Raw genomic sequence first — 16,766 nt, forward strand, 5'->3', positions numbered from 1 at the left:
GAATAATATCTTTAGTCTCGATAAAGATGGGTTAAATCAAGATAATACCATCGAAATGCATCGACGCAATAGACCCATAATCGGCAAAGTGGGCTGCCACACTAGATATTTATTGTCTTTTGTACATCAGGGTCCAGCCCCAATGTTACCTCATACGGTTATTGTCCCTTTATGACAAAGTGTAGTGTCTTTTTAATTCTCTTGTCTAATTGTCTTTGTTATTACATTTGTTCATTTGTTTATTTATAGTGTGATGTTTTTTTAATTTTGAACATATATATACTATGTATGATTAACTGTTTTTAAATTGCTTCAATTGTTTTCTATGCTATAAATAAATTGATACATAACTTTTCCAATATTTTTCTTGTGTACCGGCACACTGCTTATCCAATTGGTACTATATCCCCCATGATTGGATGTGTGTGAACTTTAGGTGAGTGAATGAGTAAGAGTTCTTTCAGTATTCGCCAACCAAAGGATATATTGTTATTTTTCCTTCTTTGAGAGCCAGCCATATTCCTCTCCTTTTTGAATTAGATCAATCAGTTTGTTTGTCACCACGGTGCTCAAATTGTCGTGATCTTGATGGCAAGTTGATGACAGATTTCCGACTCATAGTCAGTCCTCTCCTCTCCATTGGTGCCCCCCATGCCAACAACTTTAGGCCTTGGATGAATGTGGTCCTGCTAGGGCCCCCAAAAGCAGTTTCCGACAGCCTTTCCATGGCGGAAAGCCCATCATGGAAAGGCTGTCGGAAACCAACATTATAATCCAGACAGCATAAACACTGTCCATAAGGGATTAGGATAGGTATCCGGCTGGCCTATAGGCTCCTTGAGCCCGTCGGAACACAGTCAGATCGACGAGCGGTCGGAGGCTTACCGATCAACATAGTAACAAGGCCTATTATCTTTTATGGGATCTTTACCTATTAGTTAACTCATCTTCAAGTCTCACTGCTTCATAATACATTAAACAGCAACCAAGTCCCCGAAACAACGGAAAATGGTCAGAGATTATGTCATCTCACCAGACTCAGCTGAATTTACAGATGAACTCGTTGGTCTGCATACTATGCAAGACACTGATTTATGATCTCCATATTTGTGGATTACACAACGCTCAAACAACCATACCCTGAGCCAAAATCAACTACAAACTACACTCATGCTGCTTCCAGCATACTAACTTCTCAAAAATGACAGCAGCACTATTAACACTCGCTAAAAACATCAGTCCTATAAATTTAAAATGTTGTCACACCCATCACAAAGTTCTCAGAGGTTAATCCTCCTGGATAGGGTATTCCACTACTTCCAATTTAAAAAAAATTAACAAAAATCTCCGTCAAGTATCCTTTTGAAACCTGTAAAGCATACTTTTCTAGGCATGACAACAAATAAATCCCCAAAATTCTATGAAAAACAATCACAACAAATACATCTCCAAAATGCAGTGAAAAGCAATCACAATTCTTTATTGACAAATTTACAAAAACTGTCATGCAAAATAGAGCACAGATTCACCACATCCTCATGCACATCAATACCCAGAACCACTACCATGATTCAGAGTAGAAGTTTATGCTCATCAGCATGCAAAAGCATACCCACCAAAATTTAAAAGCGTTGGCAGACATCTTGACTCACACATTATGCGCTTTGAGCTTAATAGTTCTAGGCATGTTTTAAATGTTAAAAAGCATGTTGCCCATAAACTAGCCAGCGACGACAAGGTCACCAACAACAACTCCACTGATTCCAAATTATTCAACCATTGGCATTTCAATGCCAAAATCATTCCCAAAACAATAAGTTTATTTGCAAACTACATCCTTAAAAGAGACTGCAACTTTATTTGATTATATTTTGAGATGTAAAATGTGTTCTACCACATTAAGGGCATCGTTATGATGTCTGGACACCATTGTGGTCTTCGGACCAACCGACCTCCGGTTGTCGATCCCGACACCGCAATTGCTTTGCATTGTGACCGCACATGGTGCTGTCGCAAGCTCCCATTTCTCAATGGGAGCTTTTGCTGCGGTCGGAAACCGGCCACAGCACAAGCTCCCATGGAGAAAGGGAAGTTTCTTTTAATCCCAGCACCGTGTGACACTAAGGGATGGGGGCCCTGCTAGGGACCCCCGGAGTCACTTTCCGACAGGCTTTTCAGAATGTCATAAAGGCCAACATAAAAAGCCTGTCAGAAACTGGCATCATAATCCCTACGGCGGAAACGGCATTCATAGGGGATTATGAAAGGTTTCTGACTGGCCGACAGGCTCCTTGAGCGCGTCGGAAACCCGTCTGAAAGACTGGCCCGTTAACAATCCGACCACCTACATCATAATTGGGCGGTCGTACTGTAAACTAGCCATGTAGGGCAGTAAGCCTCCGATGAGCAGTCGGAGGCTTACCGACCGACATCGTAATTGGCCCCTGAGTGTTTTACATCAACCTACCAAAATTACTACAATGTGGGGAAACTCAGTAAGTCATCTTGTTGCGTTGTGCCTCAAGGAAAGGTCAGTAATGCACCTTTATTAATGGAATATGGTGAATTTATGCCCTTTTCCATGTGCTGGCACGCAATTTGCTACTGGTGCAAGGGTGCCTGCGTTGCATGCAGAATTTCTTTTGTGCAGGAAGGGGCACCTTCCTGCACAAATACAAACCTGGGAGGTATATTCCTTTTTCTATGTGTGCTGCCGAATACTGCACACATACAAAGTGGAAGAAACCAGAAGAAATAGATATATTCCTCCTCATTACATCTCCCCGAGAAGGCTTATCTTTCTGGCGCCTTTCCAGGTTTACCAATGCACAGTTCATACAGGTGCACAAACTAGGCTGCCTATTTTAAATATGAAACAATAACCTTAAATGTTTTCCAAATGTTTATTTAGCATGGAAAGGGAAGTGAGGCACTGTTTAGATGTTTTGCATGTAATAAATAGGTGTTAACACAAAAAAATGTACAAATAGGTTTTAACAATGTACAACAATATTTGCACTATACATGCACCAGTTAAAAAAAACATTTGAGGGTGTTTAAAAGTGAGCTGTAATGGTCTGGAGCACAAAAAATAGCCAGCGAGTGAGATACCAAATATTCTTTCTATACCCCATAAATGAACACTTTCAGGAAACTACCACATGGTGCATAGTATTCATGTTTCACTCCCAGCAATTTACCGCAGATATTTCCAGAGGCCGTTTGTTGCCAGCGAAAACTTGTAATACAGGCTTTCAGAAATATTGTTTCAGGCTGCTATTCACCAAATTTCCAGGCTGCTTTCTACGTAAGTTGGAAATTACTGTGTGTGATTGAAATTACTCAGAGCCTTGTGTCTTATTTTCTTTTCTGATATTGGAATCGGTGCATTGCTTAGATAAAAGACGAGAGCCTGGTTTAGACTTTTGTGCGCTGGTTCTGTCTCACAAACATGATGCAGTAACTAACTCTTCCCCCTAACTCTAAATCAGCCCTAATTGTGTTGAGGAAGCAGACCAGCATGGTTGTCTTAAGTACTATTGGTATAGATTAAATAATGACATGATCAGCACCTTAATTTACTTAAAATAGATCAGAATAATTAAACATATGGGAAAAGGCAAAAACAGCGGGGTAGCATATATACAGTAATTGTCTAACAACAGACCTCAGTGACTAATGATTGCTATAAAGAATAAACATAAAACACCACTGTGAGAGTAATCCGGATCTAGCAGTTGTTTCAAAGCCCCTGCATTATCAGCCAATCAATGGCAATACTTTTAAATGTATGTCACAACAGACAGAATGCCCATTGCATCATCCACCGTTTTGTTGTATTGTTAATTTTTTACCTTTTAGGATGATTCTCACCAGGTGGAATATGCACTTTTCTTGACTGATTAAAGCTTAGGACAGAAACTATGTACTGACATTCTGGTGAGGCAGCAACAATTATAATATAGTTACTTTATAAAAGTGTCTCCAGATAACTACTATTTTGAGTTTTCTTTTTATTTCTATAGCGAAGCATGGGTTGAGCTTTTGCACATTGAAGGGCACCTAGTATTAAAGCTGGATGCTGCATAGGTGAGTATAGATCAGGGGTCTCCAACCTTTTCTGTTTTGAGAGCTACTTCAGCTCAAGGAAAGTCCTGTCGAGCTACTAGCAAATTGTATCACTGTAAAATATTGACAGCACATGTAAACATTACACTATGACCGCCCTAAGCAGGATTAGCATAGTGCCAACCAAGTATTCCAGGCAATGTTACCAGAAGAAATGTTAAGGAAACATTTATCAATATTAAATGCCCCCACCCGACGGATAAAGTAACATTCAAATCTTCACATGCCTTGAGGCACAAAGGACATAACCACAGCAATAAGTTTCCTCAATTCAGCTTGACTTATCTTTCAAGTATCAACTTTGAATCTGTTTGGAATTGCAACTTTTTGTCTTCATCAGCATATCAATCTCTGAAAATGCTCAGATTTTTCTATCACCACTTTCCATTTTGGGCAAATAAACTACATTTTCCTGAAGAAAACCTATGTTTGAAAAAAATGCCTTTAAAATACACATTTTCAGTTTTAGGAAATACAGGGCCCCCAAACATCAGCTTGATATTTCAATTGAACACTCGCCTGTACAAATGCCTCACATGGACAGACTGCATGGAAGGCTCCGGTATTACAGTCATAAGCCATGGCACCATAGCACTGAGGACGACTGTATAATGCCAATAATGCCCACCAGTATACAATTGTGCCAAGGCTGGACACCATAAGGACCAGGATGGCCACCGTATTATTAGTCATGGCCATTATTATGCAAGGGGCAGCCACAATTATATCAGGGACACCTAAATATAGTGCAGTAATGCTGTTAATATGTCACTGATGGCTGCCAGTATACCATAACTAGACCAAGAATACCCAAAATAGTTCAGGATGGCCACAATTATGTCATTGGCACTATTATGCCATGAACTGACACAATTGTGCCACAGACAAAACCCATATGATGGGGGCTAGCATACCCATTTGGTAGTCCTTGACACCAGGTGTAGCTTACAGGAAGCAATAGTGTTTATAATGGACGCACACATAAATAAATGCAGATGAGGCTCTTAATTTTCTCTGCTCAGGATTATAGCTTTCCTCAGCCCTTGGCTGCTCATACACCCAACTGAAACATTTTCACTCTGACTCCTGCAGTCCCACACTTTAGTGGGTCAACATTGATTACTGCTTGGGCTACCACTACCACTCTTCATTTATAGCCCACTGTTCACGCACATGGTGAAATTGATAAAGCAGGGGACTACCACATGGTCAATCACCTTGTGACTTAGTCCGAGACTGGATAAAGATGGCCATGTGGCGGACTCAGTAGGCCGACACAGTGTGTGTTTGATTGTTAAGATGAGTCCCTGCTGTAGGCTGGTTGGCTAAAGATCTTCAGATGAGCAGTGCTGCCTTTTTTAATATGCTTAGAGTCTCCGCATAGACTCTCTGAATGAGATACTGGGAATGACTTCACCTCTGAGAGCTACTTTGAGGGTACTGGCGAGCTACCAGTAGCTCCCGAGCTACTCGTTGGAGACCCCTGGTATAGATGACACCTTTTATTGTGAAGTGGATACATTCACAGAGTGGAAATTGTGAACCAGTGAGCTAGCTGTTATGTCCTTGGTGGTCCACCATAGCCAAGAAGCCATCAGCTATTCATCCCCCAATTTTAAACTTTTTCTTAAACCAATGGAAACATTCAGTGTGTATATGTAAAGCTTCTCTAGTGAATCGGATTCTTTCTTCTCCACCCCTCAAAAAGATTACAGGTTTTTGGAAAGACTCTATTCAATCCATCTGCCACCAAGGGCTGGTGTCTTTTGTAGGTCTGTCTTAATAGTTCAGCTATCACACAACATTATGTGATGAACAGAAAAAAGAGCTTTCAGAAGTCCTACTTAGAGATGTACGTTGGCTCCGCCCACATGTTCGTGCACCGAGTACAGAATTTGATTGCGCAGTTGTCGTCTTACTCCTAAATACAGTGTGTTCTATTGTAATTTTTGTCTTCGTAAAGCTTATTATCAATGTAGCAGGACTGTTGGTTATGGTGCCAAGCCAATGATCAAGCCTATAAGCCTGATCTTGCTTATTATGAAAAGCAATGAAAAAGGCAGTAGGCATCACATATTTACTGTATAAAGTATATGTCAATAGGCATTTGCGAGTGTATTGTTATTACTCTGTATAGTAACCTGCAGAGAGGTACTTCATGACATGCAATCGCACAGATTATCCTAGTAGGCAAGAGGTTTGGGTGCAAGATGGATTCCGCTAATGCTAACCCAATTGCTGCCAATTTACAACTTCAGTGTAATTTGTCATTTGTCATAAGAAAATTCCCAGTCTGATTAAAAGAAAAAACAGGGTAGGCGACTGTCAAGCTACAATGAGTCTAGAGACGCTCTACTCCCAGAGTGTCAACATGTTTCACGCCTTGATTAGTCGAAGTGATCTAGTGGTGATTCATCAGGACCCTATGATGGTTTTCACAAATATGGATTTGCACTTATAAATGATATTTAACCACCAATCCAAAACAGGTGTACTGACCCATACCAATTACATTAGGAAGGGACATGAAAGGGGCGTTCCTTCATGCTTGCAATTCGGTATGCTGTGTATCGATTGAGACCACGCTTGTGGTTGCAAACCATTGATGAGTTACCTACACCTCATTGGACGTGGTAACTGTTTCTCAAAGGTGGAAGGAGCCCCTTTGAGCATCCTTTCTCTTAGCAAATTGTGTTGCAGCCTAAGGAAGAGTAGGGGTGGTCCTTGGAATCACTGTCTGCTCCCTCTGGTGTTCTGAGAAACTGGAAACCTTTATTTTTTTAAGGCAGCATCACTTCCTTTAAGGGGAACAGCCTGTTTAAAAAAATTGTTCCTGTTGGGAATGTAAACACAGGGACTCAAGGATGGTGGTCTGCTGTACTTGCAATCCACCATCCCGGTGTATGTAGTTAATCACAGGGGTTTTAAATTGTGACCTACACATTTATTATTTGTTAGGCAGGTCACATTTTTACGCCCTAGAACTGTAAATTTTGTAATGCCACCTATTAATACTTACGTCATATTGCAAAATTAAATTCTGGTGTGAAAATCGATGGCCAATTTGCGACTACTTTTTGTGTCTACCCTTGTTATACATTTGGCCAGTTGTGTTTATGTGGACACATGGTTGTATCATCCTGAGTGATTAAACCAGAAAGAGGTCACAAACCGGAAGAAGCTTGTAGGAGAATAGAAGAAGATATTACTGGTATGAGGATTATTTTATGCATATGTGGCCTATGATTTATGATTCGATGCATAAATTAAAGTACTAAAGATTATTATATTTCATTGAATATTTTCAACATTTATGTGAACAGAGAATAAAGGACCGTCTTGTCTCTGACCAAGAAGCATGTTGCTTTTTTAAATTAATAATATTGATGATTTAGTTTATATCATCGCCTTTGCAAATCTGGGGTTACAAGGAGGCATGTAGATCAATTTATGATGAAATCCCTTCCTTATCTAATCCCATCACAACCTGTCCGAGATGGCAGCCTGCCTGCTTAGCTGAGCTGTTTCTAAAGGAGAAAGAGAATTTCTAAGGAATTCTACTGCATACATCAATGTCCTCATAAAGCTCCACACTGCAGCTGTGTTGTTCCCCTGCCTCTTCTTTGTAAAGAGGAGTGGCATTGGAGAGCTACCACACCTTCCATTTCAAGAGAGTTCCTCCATTTCTTCCTTATCTTTTTAATGCTGTATTAACTATAAAGGCTATTGCCTAATTTTTTCAGGCATCTGAATTGACTCCTAAATCCTTTCTTTTAAAGATGTGTTTCTTTTTTTTTCTTTTTTTTTTAATAAGACAAATATCAAATAAGGTGCATTATACATCATAAGCCTCAATGCGAACACAAATGATTAGTATCATCAACACATTTTAGCAGTAGTCTACTAAATGCTTTGTTTAATATCGTGGCCCCATAAAATAAAATCACATACCGTACCCCCGTTCTTGACGACTAGGCAATACATTACTATCCATTTTCCGACATCTGACATAGGTGGTAGTCTTAAGTTATAAAGTTCTTCAGGCAGGGGCAACTACTATCTATCATTCTCACTATCCTTCTTTCTCTGGCCCCATAATATTACAATAAACAAACTGAGGGCTAACAGGAAGTGTACTGTGCAGTGGGTCAAGGACTAGAGGTGCCTTTACTACTTTATCACACTCGTGTCCATGTTAGTGATCAAGGACCAGTTCATTGGTCAACCTATCTGAATCCCTTTTCAATTGTAGTAGTAATCTTTCCCATGAATTAGTCGAGTTATGCTCTCTAGGCCAGTGATTCTTAACCTGTGGTCCAAGGACCCCTGGGGGTCTATGATGCCTACCCAGGGGGTCTGCAACTGTGTTATAAAACTGAATGACATTAATATTCATCCATTAAAATTAATAAAGTATATAAAAATAAAGAACCAAAATGGTAAATGTGAACACCTTTTCTATTCTTGATTGTGAATTAAACTGAATATTTAAATAGTTGAGCATTTGCTTGGTGTACACATATTTTTGTGCATTAGTTTGAGGTTCAAATCATAGAACTTGCTTAGGCTAGGAGTTCCCAGCTTCCAATAATGTCTTAGTGGGGGTCTCCAAATTCCAGTGATGATTCAGTGGGTCTCCACAGAAGTCTACATGTTGGGAACTTCTGCTCTAGACCATCTAGTGTGTTCCCTATCTGCTCTTATGTCCTTGGTCCTGGTATTAGAATGAGAATAACCTGAAAATAACAATTATTTGCACAGTACAAACTGCAGACTAGGTATGGATAACTGGTATTACTATTACTTATCGAAGGGTACTCAATTTAGTGATCCCATAACGCCTCCCCAGTTACTCCTATCCTCAATTGCCAAGGAGACCAAATCCTATACCTAGACAATCTGTATGCAACATATTTCATGTACAGTGTAGAATGAAAGCAAGACTAATTAAAGAAGCACGGGACTGGGTGCAAAGAGCTTTGCTTTGATAAACCCACTACACAAAGTGTATGATATGTATCCTGGACAAACGGTTTGACCACTTTGCATTGTTAAAGTGCAGGCACAGCTATGGGACTGTTCGTGGGTCAGGCTCAGTTATGGTTCCAGCGCTAACTAACAGGCCTGGGGTTCTTGAATTTGGATTCTGGACACTTTAACAAGTTCAAGGCCTTCCGGATCAGGAGCAGTTTTAGATCAAGACCTAGGTGGCTGTCAGAGGAGCTGGGATGTGCTAGTTGGGCCCATTCGAGCATTAATTTCTACCTTGAAAAGATTGGATAAGCATGTGAGCAGGAGTCAGAGGTAAAATATCACTTAGCTAGGGGGACTAAACGTGCTTGTGCAAGCTCAGTGCAAGCCTTACCTTAGGGAATAGGGAAAATAACTCAAAATGTATTCTTTGAGCTTCCAAACAGCATTCCTGTTTTTCATTTGTTATAAATATTCTCACCTTGAATCCTTTCTGACCCTTGCTTTTTCAAAGGAGAACTTTGGCTGGTCATGATGCAAGTCATAGGTCCTGGTGGTAGGCTCAGCAGACACCCCGTCTTTCGCACCACGCCTTTTACTTCCACGAAAGAACTCAGAAATGGTTTGGTTAATCTTGAGTGCTGTTTTGAATGGGGAGGGTTGCAAGTAGTTCCCACCTTGTGTCTGTATGACATCTTGCAACTTGCTTAGCTCGGTGCACTTGTTTTGAAGCTTCTCCGCAATCTCCGCCATCGCCTTTTTTTGCCTCTCCAGCTGATCCTCCTGATCTCTGAATATGTGCTCTTTATTTCGCAGCTCTTCATCCCTTTTTTTCAGCTCTCTTTCAAGCTCCAGGACCTTGCTTCTCAGGGTCTCTGCTGTGGCTCCGCCATTTGCTGAGTTCGCAGTGAGGCTCGCAGGGAGGGCTTCTGGCTGCCTCTCTGTCTTCACTGAACCATTTCCCATTCTCTTCTGGCACCCTAGACGAAAGGAAAAATCTGGCATTATGGCGTGCTTGGTACAAAGAATAAAATGGTCAACAGTGTGATGAATGTCAGAGACCATGTTGAAAGATGTTGAAAACTTATTGATCTGTCTCAAATATTCTACTGGGAGCTAATGGTGACATTTGGACTTTGATCACTTAACCTTGCAGCGACTGAGACTTGAGCTTTTAACAAAAGCAGGGCACACAATCAAAAGCAAGCTGTACAAATGTGACCCCTGGAGGCAACCTGTTTTAGAGAGTAAGAGCTGTTGTATATTCACACAAGGTGTACATGAAAGGGTCAACTAGCTGTGTCTGATGGTTGGAAGAGCCAGTGCTTAATTTGTGTCATTAGTTGCAGGTTGTGTGCACTGGTAAGTGTGTTTCAGAGCCAGTAATAATTGTTCATCAGAAAGAAGGGATGAAAAAGAATCCCTAAGAGTGAGATAAAGAGACAGGAAGTGTAAAGTGGTGGACGGAGGGGGCGTCATATGGAATGAAGATGATATGCAGCAACCCTGTAATTTGACAGTGCCAATGACACTTTCCCAAGAAAAACTTGGGGCTCCTGCACAATATTTAACACTGAGAAGATCAATCCTGTGGAACGTGTTACGAGCTTGCAATTCTGTAGATCGGCTCTTACAGGAGCAACGTATTCATCCTAAACCTCTACACATATTACGCATCAGGTAGGTGCCAAAGAGACCCAGAGGCAATTCTGAATGTCTCATTATTTCAGGCTTACAATTCCTGCTGTCCAGTTCAATGCGCATGCTGGAGTGGGGTTTTCTTTAAAAATTGTATACCCTCTCCATTCTGAATGTTTAGATTAATATGAATAATTAATTAATAGTAATTGTACTAATTGTTTGCTGTGTGAATTGACCAACATTACTAATATAAGAAATACACGTGGGAATTGCATTTGCATGGCCTAATTAATGACGTAAACTAATTTTCGTATGCATACTAATAATAGACAATCAGAAATTGCATAATTATATGTTGCTTTCGTGATGTATTCGTGATGTGTGCTTTATTAATGTGAATATAACCTGCATTAAGTATTGCTTCTGCTAGATAAATACACACACATATGGGTATTAGTAAGGGGATAACAGATTATTAGTCATTACCATGTATTAATTACATTTTTGTGTTTCTTTGCTTAAGTTGACCATTTGGTGGCCACAAAATGGCCGACATTCCTATTTGACGAACACGATTTCATTTGTGAGCATCTCTGGGTGAAGTGCGCATGCGTCGCCATCAGCTGCAGTAGCCTTTGGACGACCCTAACTCAACTGTGCCACCCAAGGACACACCGGGCTTTCGGCCAGCTGCTCTGTGAGAAACAATGAAAAGATACTATTGCGTGGATTGGAACTATATCTAAAGACACATTATATGTATGGGAAAGAAGTCGAACAATTTTCAACGGACCAATTAGAATCGTTCAAAATATCATTTGTTACACTTTGGAATGTAAATTTTACTATAAAAATGGTAGACTAGAGAGGTTGGTATCGCGAGACCCTTCAGAAGATTTTCGATTTCCTCACGTTATGCTGACGGAGAGGACGGTGACACTGCAGGACAGCTGTTTCCTAAGACTCTGACAGTATGAACTGATGACCAAGATTTTGACTTCGAGGGCGACTTTTAGCCAGAATAGGTAACTATGATGATCTATGTGCTTGATTAAACCAGAGACTCGAATTTCAATTATTTAGATAAAATTTAAGATTCATTACAAGAACTGTGTTGGGTCGTTATTATTTGAGAAAATGTATTTATGCAAATTATGTTATAGATTTTGTTATCACTCCAACCTGCAGCTAGTAGATCCATGGCCTATTCATGGGAGGAGTATTAAAGGTGAAGTTTAGATCTTTATGAATAGGGATATGTGAGTACTCTCTTCCATTACAGCGAGTGGAACAATCACCTCCTTGAAACAGGTTATTAGAAGGATGTATGTTGGTGTTATTGTGTGTGATCTATGATCTGTGACGAAGGGAGGGATTTTGCATTCCGCGCTGCAACACACACTTCATATCTGAAATTATGAGCGATCTCTACTAAGAGGAAACCCTAGCTCCACACCTAATAATTCCCAGAGGGCACATTTCTAGAAGGTTCTGCGACGAGCAATGAGAAATCCTTTCACAAGATAAGTGAGATTTCTTTTTCTTCTGAAGACAAGATCCCCTGGGTCTCATTTAGACCCTGGCAACAAGGCTTCAACGGGGTGAAAGAAAACTTGCTCCCATTTTAGCACGAGAGTTGCGAGCCAATTGTGCTATCCCACTGTTCTGCACTTGTATTTACCATCAGCTTTAAGTGGGTGGTAAGTGTGAGCAGGCTAAGGTAAAACCTACGGGAATACCGTGGGCAAAAGGAGCATATTCACCTGTGCATTATTGCCCATTCGTGGGGCAAGACTATTAATCTGGTGTAAAACTTCAGATGACACCTGGCACAAGTGTAAGGAATTAAATGCAAAACTCCCCACACTTTTTTACACCTGAGTATATTATATGAGTTTGTGCGTCTGTTTGTCTTTCTCACTGTGCAAAGGCATCATACATTTTTGCCACACAACAGTGGGGTGATAAAGAAGCAGTATTTCCTATAAAAGGGCAGCTCTTGTACACCTGAATGAATTATTGTCCTACAATGAAAATTTGATTTCTGACTTGCAAATAAGAAACCTCTTTACATTAACATATTTTAGAAGCTTGAATGTTAAATTCAAATCTAATGGGATAGTTGGATTCTACAAGGGAAAGATGGCTACAGGCAGCAATAAAAAGGAATGTTTTTCCTGAACTGAAACCCAAAATCTAGTTAGAATAAAAATATAAAGACAATATTGGACAGTAATTAAGCATATTTTGAATCACCTAAAATGCACAGACATTGCTGTCCCACGCACTATGCATAACAATGTTTGCTTTAATTTTTTTCTCAGAGAAATGATTATAACATTAAAACACTCCGGTTTGAGCGATTGCAGCAGTCTATGCTGACCCTTCTAGTATGCTATCTGGAAGAAGTGCTGAAGAAGAGTCACTGTGTGACATCTGGACTGAGTTAAGACTCAAACTCTCCTTAGGAGGGGCCTCTCCATAAAATCCAACTCAGCTGAGGCCAGCCGTTACCACACATATAGTTATCGCTCGAAACTTGGCCCATAGTGTCTTCCCTCTATCTCTTGGTATGCTGACTCACTGGAATATCACTTGAAATAACGTGTGTGCCCAGGTCTGCGACATAATTATGAATGACAGCTTCGGGACTGAGAGTCCCTGGGAATTAATGTGTTTATGAAAACAAATTATAGGGAAACAGTATGTTCTCTGACTGATGAAACACGCTTGATAGCTGATAGGGAGTCTCTTGCTAAAGAGGCGAGCTGAGAACACGTTATTTGGGGCAATAATGCAGAGGAGAGATGACCTGCACATGCCCTTATTACAGTAGATTCAACCTCAGCAAGATGGAGTACTTGGTGACCTGGCAAAGAGGGATTACAGAAAGTAATCCCTTTCCACCAAGTCACAGCATAGAACAGGCCCTGCAGGCCCGTGTTACCATGACAGTAGCGGAGTACTGCTTCCCTTCACACTTCCTGGTGGAAAGATGATGGAGGGAGGTCCCCTGAGGGGGTTGGTCCCAGCCACACAAGCAGCGATGTTGTAAACGTTTATAAGTGGGAGCTTTACTTCGGTTCACTGAAGACCTCTGTGGACCCTGCTACAACACTTCGTTTACATCTGGGACCTATTACACATAGGGCGCACTGTCCCAGGATGCCCTATGGCGCACCTTAAAACAGGTCCACCAGGCGCAAACAAATAAAGTGCACCCTATCACATTGAATTCACTCCCCTAGGGCAGCCGAGAAGTCGGGCTACCCTGGTGGCAACGCATTGAAGTGAAAAACGGAGTAGCTTTGAAGCAGCCACTCCAGGCTTCACTGTACAGGTGGCAACCCGCCTGCACTTTCAAAGGGCATTAGAGATGCCCTTGCAGGTGGATGCAGTGAGTGACTGCACCTGCCTGCGTGGGGATGTCTGGGGGGGTACATAGGACCCCCTTTCACGCTAGAGGACTGCTATTAGGGGGTGGCGCACTGCCAGTGCACCTACTGACAGCTTCTTTGCCTCTGCGCCCGCATCCATGATAGGGCGCAGGAGCAGAGGAAAAGGGACTTCCTCATTTACATGGGGCCACGCCCCCATGCTAATGAGGGAACACCCTCTGGTGATAGTGCTGGTGCTATATGTGCGCCAGCCCTTTCTGTAATACCAAAGAGCACCAGGCGCGCAAAGGGGGTGCACATGCCCTAGTGCCCCCAGGGAACCTCATATTCTCCTGCACTGATGATGACCACTTATTGCCCTGAGGTTAAAATGCCGTTGACTACCGACGCTATATAGACTCACATTTATGACCCCTTTTCTGTAAATCATTCAAGGAGTAGTGAGTCATATGTTTTCTTTTTTTTCAGATGTACCCTTCACGTTTGTATTCACATTAGCACCCTTTCATGTGTCGAGCAATTTATCCTCACATAATTGCTGCTGATATTACTCGCTAAACTTTGTGGATAAATTATCAGCAGCTGCATCCAAAAAAATCATCCAATTGCTATTTTGCAAACGAGTCTACAGTGAACCTCTGGTCTTTGTTATTAACTATTGCCCAGGTTCCTGGTCTAGCAGATTGGGAAATCCTGTGTTTCCTTCATAGGCAATCAAGAACGATGTCATAGGTTATGCAGACTGTTAAATATAAGTCACTACTTTATAAATCAACACCATCTCTTGAGGCCCAACATGTCTATTTCAGGGCCTCTAGATGCAGCCAAAGGATAGTTACCGTTAGCAGTTTGGGAGAGTGATATTGGAGCTGGAAGGAACTGTGGCACACCCGTGTTCAACAATGGGATAATCACGAGTTAATGCATTTGTGGCTATTTGGGAGTTATGTGAATCACAGTGGCCTGTCCCATCGTCTGCAGTAGGAAGGTGAGCAGGGGACAGGTGAAGAGTTTGCCCACTGGCTTGTCGCATAGGAGGATGTCTTCCTCAAGCAACGGTCACTGGTTGCACTGTTTATACCACTATATTATTACTTTGTCATCATCATAAAGGAGTCAGATTGAAGCACACCAGTGTCACACCCTTGAACTTCATCTATGGCATGCCCTCATCACATGGGCAGGAACATCCCCTTTGCAAATATCTCACAAAGGTGAGTGGTGACAGTGCATGGATTGTTTATGTTGGTACAGGCATGAAGGTATATCACTTATGGGTAGCTGGTACAAACCTCCTGATGTCATTACAAATGGTAAGGGCTAAGTGAGGATCAGGATGTATAATTCACAACAGGGCACACAGGAAGGCAGCTACCTGCAACATATTCACCCTACCCATTGCTCAGTTAGTGATATAAACACACATGGTAAACATGTTCTTATTGCACTACAGAAATATGGTGGGGACTGTAAACGCTACATGTATTTTCCCAACGTCCACAAGTGGTTCACCAGCTGACAATTTCTGGCAAAACTCTACTGCATTGTATTGTACTGTTGACTTCACCTAGGTTTCTGTAGGTATTCGAGGTGCATGGTGGGAGGGTCCTCCACTGGTTCATTTCCCTTCATATATTGTCAAGTCTACTGTTCCTATATGTCAAAGCAACATTTCTTAACCTACAGAATGGGCTGTGAGCAACATTATCTCCTCTCTGAGTTTAGCCCATAGATTGCCTTCCCTGTTCTATCAAACTATGTAAGCATTTCCCAAAAAATCTCTCTGTCTTGAGACACCGCCAATTCAAGATATTCAAATCTTCATTTTTTGTCAAGCAACTATGAGTGCTTTCTACTCAATAACAGCACTTTTGTTATTTGTATAACCTTCGTTTTGAGTGTGAGAAATTGCAAATGTTTTGCAAAATAAGTATACTTTTCTTAAAAAGTACACACAAAAAATTGACCTGCCCAAAATGTGCATTGGGGATCTTGCATGTAAATTTAACACAAGGGCATGCCTTGCTGACAAAAGTCATGCATGATCAGTGCTTAACCGGTGGTTTTCAGCGATCAGCACCGGTACTTATTGTCAACACCAGTACATATGACAGTCTGACACATGGTGTCTAATTTAGAGAGGAGCACAACAACAGATGTTTCTTAATAATTATACATTAAAAATTACTAATATCAGCTGCCCAAGAGATCCTTACAACTATGGGGGCCTGGTATAGTCTGATGTGTCAAACTGTTCGGAGTATGATGGTTAATAGTTTTGTTTGGGCAGCTTTGGCAGGGGCAATGGGTGGTGTCAGCTTGAGTGGCCTCCTGACGTTGGCCCGGCATTTATTTTATTACAAATTAAGCACTGCGCATGAAACTAGTTTGAGGAGAAAATGTTTCTCTACTATGGTTTTTCAGTCCTCCCGCATCATTTTCTACACGCACTATTCTCCCATGTGCAAAAATTACACAAAATACCATACCCGCGTTTTGGACAAAAAGAAATCACGAAGTTCATAATTTCATTTGAATTTGCCCGTGAAATAAAATTTTTGTTCAAGCCAAGTTTCAATTCCCTTTGATTAAATGCACCGTAGAACGATACAGATTTGCACTTTTTAT

At 41.2% G+C, this 16,766-nt stretch overlaps 1 protein-coding gene across 1 annotated transcript in view; it reads right to left on the bottom strand.

Annotated features, from left to right (window-relative positions):
• The window catches only part of PRKG2 (protein kinase cGMP-dependent 2), an 856,172-nt gene that overhangs the window by 814,467 nt on the left and 24,939 nt on the right, over positions 1 to 16,766 (bottom strand). The window contains exon 2 of the mRNA XM_085643209.1: positions 9,581 to 10,079. Coding sequence (XP_085499335.1) covers positions 9,581 to 10,065 — 485 coding nt within the window. The 5' untranslated portion in view covers positions 10,066 to 10,079. The remainder of the gene's footprint in view (positions 1 to 9,580; positions 10,080 to 16,766) is intronic.

Source organism: Triturus cristatus, chromosome 2_2, assembly GCF_964204655.1.
Source record: "Triturus cristatus chromosome 2_2, aTriCri1.1, whole genome shotgun sequence".
Lineage (NCBI taxonomy): Eukaryota > Metazoa > Chordata > Amphibia > Caudata > Salamandridae > Triturus > Triturus cristatus.